At 36.5% G+C, this 7,452-nt stretch overlaps 1 protein-coding gene and 1 pseudogene across 3 annotated transcripts in view; one reads left to right on the forward strand and one right to left on the reverse strand.

Annotated features, from left to right (window-relative positions):
• NSL1 (NSL1 component of MIS12 kinetochore complex) overlaps positions 1 to 3,806 on the forward strand; it is a 38,967-nt gene extending 35,161 nt beyond the window's left edge. Inside the window, exons 5-6 of one of the 2 annotated variants that reach the window (XM_002760539.7) lie at positions 1,419 to 1,486; positions 2,327 to 3,806. In XM_002760539.7, coding sequence (XP_002760585.1) covers positions 1,419 to 1,486; positions 2,327 to 2,605 — 347 coding nt within the window. In that variant the 3' untranslated portion in view covers positions 2,606 to 3,806. The remainder of the gene's footprint in view (positions 1 to 1,418; positions 1,487 to 2,326) is intronic. The other variant, XM_008985242.5, reaches the window with a different exon arrangement.
• A 1,913-nt stretch (positions 3,807 to 5,719) lies between these two features.
• Positions 5,720 to 7,225, reverse strand: LOC100409700 (vesicle-associated membrane protein-associated protein A pseudogene; annotated as a pseudogene). Its single transcript, XR_008477960.2, has one exon. The product of XR_008477960.2 is annotated as a vesicle-associated membrane protein-associated protein A pseudogene (transcript).
• Positions 7,226 to 7,452: the final 227 nt, after the last annotated feature.

Consider the following 7,452-nt stretch of genomic DNA (forward strand, 5'->3'; position numbering starts at 1 on the left):
ATATTTTCATTTTCTGTTGTCGCAGGTACCTCACACAGTTGTTTCCGCTCATTGTTTTTATATTATGGTAATCATTATGACATCAATTTTGTTATTTAGATCTTCAGTAAAGGAGCACGTATATTAGCTATCACAATTTTCTAATTACATGTAAAATTTTATTTTTAAACATTCTGAAATTCTAGAATAAGCAAAACTAATGTATAGTGATAGAAATCAGAGAAATGGTTGCTTCTTATGGAGAAGATTGGGAAAGGGGCACAAAAGCGGTTTCTGTGGTGATGAAAATGGCCCGTGTCTTGCTGTATACTTGTCAATTGAATGCTGAACTGTCTGTACATTTCATGTACATAAATTATACCTCAACTTAAAAAACAAGTACATTAAGAAATTTTTCTGAGAAGGTGTTCGTAGGTTTCACCAAATTGCCAAAGAAATCTCTGATACCCCCCAAAAAAGTTAACCCTTTTGCTGAGATTATCCTGTTGCCATTGTCTGTCTCCTTCTTTGAGTGCCCTCTTTCAGTAAGCTGTTTCTGTGGTTCATTTCCATTTTTCTAAATGCGTTCTCACTTTTTAAAGATAAACCTAAGACGAGTCATAAAAAAAGAATAGCAGCTATGAAAGAAATGTTTTGCCTGGCTTGTTGACCAATCTCTTCTGGCCGGTAAAACTGTGGCCCTCCTAACTTAGGTATATACTTGCTTTGACCCTAAGAAATTTCTTATCACAACTACGCTTCCAAGAACTAATTCGTAGAGCATTTCGTAATAGAATGGTTTTTTTTATTTTCAGTTTTGTTTGGAGTTTTAGTAAGATTTTTATCCTTCTGTATTATTGAATATGCAGTTCTCTTATGGAGTAGCTGTAAACATTTTATAACAAAGATTGGAAGAAGAAAATATCTATTAGAAAATAAGACAAGATAAAGTAATATTACTGATAATCTCTTTCAGATTAATTTCATCTAGGCATGGCCTCAATGTAATGTGATTGTATATTCTAAGATCACATATGTTACTTTTATAAAATTCAGAGTAATATAAAAAGTACGGAGTTATATTTATTTAAAAATGTGATGATATTGCTCAAAGATGTTCAACGTAGTGGTAGGTAATACATACAATGAACATTGAACTCGCTTTTAGGGAGTGTTCTAACTACTCATAGTAGAATTTCATCTACTATCTTATGCTTGTAGCTTTTAGTTTTACTCTATTATTATAATGGTCTCACAGCCTTTTTATTTGTTTAGATAAATTTAATAGGATACTTGTTTTAATAGATTACAAAGTATTCCGAGAAAGATTAAGCTGAGGTGAATCGTCCTAGTAGATTTTGTCCAGATGGCATCTATGTACCTTTTATGATTTGCTATTAGATAAAAACCTAAAATACTGTTTGGCAATTTTTTTGCAGCCTCTCATATGGAAGATTTGAAATGCAGAGGGGAAACAGTAGCAAAGGAGATCAGTGAAGCCATGAAGGTAAAAGCATTATGCTAAAAAATCATAAAATGAGCAAAATGTGTGGCTAAGTATCTGTGTTCAACATTCATATGTGTTTTAGTCTGCAGTAGCAGGAATTCTCAGCAGTGTTTTAAATAAATCTCCAATGAATTTATTAAGCAACAATAACATTCAGAATAGCTACCACTTACCAGGTACTCACTGTGTGCCAGGTATATACCTGGCTTCTTTAAAGGTTGATTATATTTTTGTGTTCTGGATATTAGCAGTTCACCAAACAATTCTGGATAATAAAACCAGCTAAAACGTATTGAGTAATTGGTATGGGCACCATCCAGCTGCTTTACATGTATTGCCTTATGTAATCCTTATATCCTATGAGACAGATACTGTTATTTCTTTTATAGATGAGGAAGCTGAGGCACAGAGAGACTTAGCAAGTTGCCCATGTAAATAACCAATCCAGTATTTAAAGCCTGGATTGGCAAGGGCACGGTGGCTCATGCCTATAATCCCATCAGTTTGGGAGGCCGAGGCAGTCAGATCACCTGAGATCAGGAATTCAAGACCAGCCTAGCCAACATGGTGAAAGTGTGCCTCTGCTAAAAATAGAAAAATAACCTGGGCATGGTGGTGTGCACCTGTAGTCCCAGCTACTTGGGAGGCCAAGGCAGATGAATCACTTGAACCCAGGAGGTGGAGGTTACAGTGAGCTGAGATCGTGCCACTGCCCTCAAGCCTGCGCAACAAGCAAGATTCCCTCTCAAAAGAAAGAAATTTGGAGTATTGTGTCCATCTCTGTGTGTTTGTGTTTCAACTTGAGATTAATGTTGAATGTTACTATTTGTTTGTTTGAAGTCCTTGCCTGCATTAATTGAACAAGGAGAGGGACTTTCACAAGTTCTCAGGATGCAGCCTGTTATCCACCTCCAGAGGATTCACCAGGAAGTCTTTTCCAGTTGTTATAGGAAACCAGATGCTAAACCTGAGAACTTTATAACGCAGATGGAAACTACACCAACAGAGACTGCTTCCAGGAAAACCTCTGACTTGGTACTGAAAAGAAAGCAAAATAAAGACTGCCCCCAGAGAAAATGGTATCCATTGCGGCCAAAGAAAATTAATCTTGATACATGAGCTCTTTCTGTTTATTTTGAGAGTTGAAAATAGGCACCATCATTTAGATTACAGCCTAATTGATACCTAGATAAAACTTCATTTGAAACAAGAAATAACTCTTTTACTAGTGATTCATTTATACAAATATAGTGTCTCTATACGGGGATATGATATAATACTGTATTTCCTTGCCATTTTATTGTAATGAAAACATTAAAAAAAATACTGACACAAAGCCCATCAGTGGGCATTAAAAGTATTAAAAGGGCAGACTTTTACTGTCCTTAAGTGCCATCAACTCTCAGCTCCTTTGTAGCTTTTGTGGGATTTAACAAGTAACAAATTATGTTATCTGTACGTCTTTCTAGAAAAAAAAAGCTGTATAATGATTTTTCGTTTTCTTGCTGAAAAGTAATGATTAGTTCTGCACAGCAGCAGATGCAGGAGTTTTTTTTAAAGATGTAGTTTGAAATGTGCAAATGATAATACTGGCTTTGACTTTGTTTCTCTATGTTCAGCTAATTTAGGTCTGCGAGATTAATTTGGGGATTTTTTGTTGTGTAGGACAATGATGACTATTTGTGCAACTTACTCTTTGAAATAAAAATGGGCATGTAGCCAGCGTTTCCTGCCCACAGTTATTTTTTTCTGTAGACCTTTAACATAATTTAACTTGGAACTAATGGTTTCTTTTTAAGATTTCTTATTTATTTCCTTATAAATCATTCCAGTTCAAAATATATTTCAGATTAATACATTGGCAAAGTGTCATTGTGGAACAAATGTAATCATACTGAACTATTTTACTTTTGAAGATGTTTATATCTCAGATATATAATCACTGGGAGAAGTCTGAGAAAGCTATATTGCCTTCTAACACTTAACTATAGTTTCTCATAACTCTTACCGAGTGTCTTACATTATACAGTGTGGGCAGGACCATCGAACTTACCAACTGTTTCCCCTTTTGATGACTGATACCTTCATTCATTTTCAGAGGAATTTACTGATCATGAGATTGGAAAATCTGTTTTCTCTTGCTTATTATGTATTAATAATTATAGATGTCTAGATTCACCAGAAGTCACCAGAAGATCTGTCTCAGTTAAGAAAACTTATAAAAAGCCACTTTGCTGCATTTTGTGTTTTCATGTTACAATTTGAGATCTGTATATTTGAACACAGCAATGTGTGTTTATTAAAATAATGTATGACGTGATCTTAACTGTGTATTTTTTTTTGAATGAAGACAATTTATTCTCTATATTATCAGTCAATAAATACAGTTGGACTTTCAAACTGTAACTGTTGGTAATAAAATAATCTGATCACATTTCATAAAGTGATTAAAAATAACAGAAACAGAGTCTCACCTATACAATCAGAGCATCTCCTGTTATGAAGAACAGTTAAGCCCACATACAGATGCTACCCAGACTACAGTCTATCTCAAAACCAACCATGGCATAATGCATTTTATAAAAATTATATTTACCTAAAAATACATTGCATTTTATAATGTTTATTTATTATCAATGTGAGAGGCATGTCTAGCCTAAACACTATAACCAAACTGTATTCAACAGTAAGCCTGTAGTCTTACGATAGGAAACTTCACATATGCTTATTATAAACAGCATCTTATATTCATTAATTCAGCCATCTCTCAAATTATGACAGTTTTTTTCTAGTTACCAGAAAAGACACTGAGTTAGAGCCCACAGGCCAGATTTCTAGTTCCAGCTCTGCCTCTACCTGTGAGACACAGGGAAAGTTCTCTTAACCTTCGTAAGTCCTCAGATTTCTCAACTACAAAACAAAGGGGCTGAACAAAATTAATTCTAAGGAGCATTCCCATAAAACGGGATTTGGCTAAATTTTCAAGAACTTAATTTCTTTTAAAAAAGATGGTTATGATAGATACCAAGCTTGACACTTATCACCAATAATGTTGACTATGTAACACCTTTAAGCCAAGGAATTACTGATTCTGCATTTATGGGGTGAAAATATAAGACGATTTTTAGCATGCTTTTCCAGTTACCAGAAGAGGGGACGGGATTTTTACAGACACTAAAGCACACAGCAGTGGAAATAGTCCCTGAAGCACAGCATGCTAGTAATGGAGAGGCATTACTTGCGTTTCTTTTTAGCAACTTTTGCGCACAGGCAAGAGGTTTTATAAACAATACCACAGAGCACAGTAATACAATATATGTGATCTGACAAATTCAAAATACAGTTGAAATGAAAAGGCAACCAAAACATCTCAGAAGACTTCACTCTTCTATAAAATGTGTACACAGACCTGGGCCTAAAATACTTCACTGCACCACCCAGGTCTCAAATCCAATTTTCTTTTCAGGTAGAGCGCAACTCTTTAAAAAATAACCAATGCGGATGTTTCAGAATAAAAATTCACCTGTACTAGACTGTATGCAGCTAAAATCTGAATCTATTTTATGATTCCAAAACTTTCTATCCTAGTATCAATAAAATGAAGACATAAGACTAAGTGCAGGAAAGTATCAGACCCTGTAATGCATACTTCACTGAAAATGTGTTTCACATGGTTAACATTTGCAAAGGATAAAATCATTTTTCATAAAGAATATTCCATAGGCTTGCTCATTATTACCAAACTTCCATAATGAACCTTATTTTGAGTGCCAAACTGGGTGGGAAAAAACACCTTTTAATTGTTATTATGAAGTGTTGCAAATAAGACTTTATTTTTTTAATTAGACTGGTTAAAACGTATTTTAAAACTGAGGAGAGTTAAATCTTCCTTGAGAACATACTCTCAGAACTTGTTATGAATGGGGCAAATCAGATGGAGCACAGCCATGCTGAACACATCAGCTCACTGAAATCATGTAACTTCTATTCTCATGGACCTTATTTTCTATTATCTTGAGAACAAATTAACTGTAATCTCCCAAAATACTAGTAGTACCTTGAAATGTAATCAACTCCTTTCCTTAACAGAATTAGGGCATTCAATTAAAAATGCTGTAATATCTGAGAGGGTTTCAATGCGAGAGAAACCTTTGCATCATAATTTCAAGTGACCATATGTAGTGGACTCCCCTCTAATCACACGACAGACACAAACAAGCTATCAAGCAAGAATCTGTTAACAGTTTTATTATTTTTTATGTTAAATACCATGGAACAGGATTGTAAGGATGAAAAACTCAGTCAACAACTGCCTCACAAGGGGTAAGAAAAATTCTGCCGTGATATTAGCAAAGGTAAAGGAGGAAAAAATTTACACTGTAAGAGGCACCGTTTCCCCACGGAATACCTCTTGGCATTTCCTGAATGAGTGGGATTAGCAATCTAAATAAATCATATTTCAAGAGGTAACAGCAACAGATAAAATTTAAAGGTATTATTAAAATAACATTTACAAGACTGAACAATTCTTGAACTCATTAAAACCACAAAGAACAATTCTTTATGAATTTAATAAAGGACTGAATGTGCAAGTGACATCTGCTAGTGATGATCTGGTAATATACAATTTGTCCAGTAGCCCAACAGTTCGTTTTTATTGTGTTTTCTAACCGTAAGAGATCATTAACGGCAAAGCCTATATGATGCTGTACACAAAAAAAATGGTCACCGCGGGCCATACTACCAATGAAATGGTAAGTAAACAAATCTTTTTCTGGTCAAGAGAAAAAAAAAAAAAAAAAGAAATAGCACTCTGCATGCTTCACTCTACAAGATGAATTTCCCTAGAAAGAATCCAATGAAAATGGCTGCAATTACAACAAGAAGTGATGGAAGAGGACTGGTGACATTATCTCTGAAGGATGTTGAGGTTGATCCAGGTTTATCCGAATGTGCTACCTTTCCGAGCCTTAAACCTTCATCTCTCAGGTGTCGATTTTCTTCTGATAGCTTCATCATTGCTCCCTGAAGTCTTTTACACTCTTCCATTAGTTTCCTTGTTTCAGCATCATTAAGTGAAACACTGTGGTTTTGGCATAGGTCCATCTTGTTTAGACGCATTCAGTGGAACAGCTTTGCTAGGTTCCATGTCATTCAATTTATTTTCATTCGGCATTTCAAATACACATCTCAATTTGGAATCCATTAATTCATCAGGTTTTGCCTCTTTCCACACAGCTTCCATATCTGAAGTGTTTGGTGGAGCAAAAATGGTCTGTACCATAAACTTGGGTTTACTTTTTTCATTTGGATCATAGTCAAAGGGCTATTGACCCTGGGTCAAGAAATTCCACTGTTGGGTCTCACACAGTACCGCCGTAGTGCTGTAGTCTTCACTTTGAAACACACTTTCCTATCCTATGGATTTCGCAATTTAAGATTTGTAGTGACTACATCTGTGAAGGGGCCATTGAATTTGAGGTCAGTGGGCGGGTCGAGGACCGAGATCTGCTCGTGCTTCGCGGAGGCGGACGCCATCAGAGCAGAGCGAGGGCGCGCCCTCGGCGACAGTCTGCTGGCTGGGGGCGGGGAACGACGGTGGTGCCCGCTCGGCCAAGCTCTAGGACCGGGCCAGGCTCGCCGCTTCCGAGCCCTGCCGCCTGCCGCCGTGTCGCGGGTACGGTGGGCCACCCGCTGGGTCAGCAGCTCCGGGTCTCACAATTGACTCAACCCCACACCAGCCGCCGTGGCCACGCGCACTGCCAACTGTGTATGTTTATAAGTTGTCTTAGGCATTCCTGAGCTAAGCTTCAGGTGGATGTTGGATCAGCACCCTGCATTTCTGAACATACTAGACTTCAGTTTAAAACTGTTTTGAGGCTGCCTAATATGTTGCTATTCTTACAATGCTAACTTTTTTATAGTATTAAAATTCCATATGATTTCACTTCAGAGTTCCCCAAACA

This window comes from Callithrix jacchus, chromosome 19 (genome assembly GCF_049354715.1).
Source record: "Callithrix jacchus isolate 240 chromosome 19, calJac240_pri, whole genome shotgun sequence".
Classification (NCBI taxonomy): domain Eukaryota; kingdom Metazoa; phylum Chordata; class Mammalia; order Primates; family Cebidae; genus Callithrix; species Callithrix jacchus.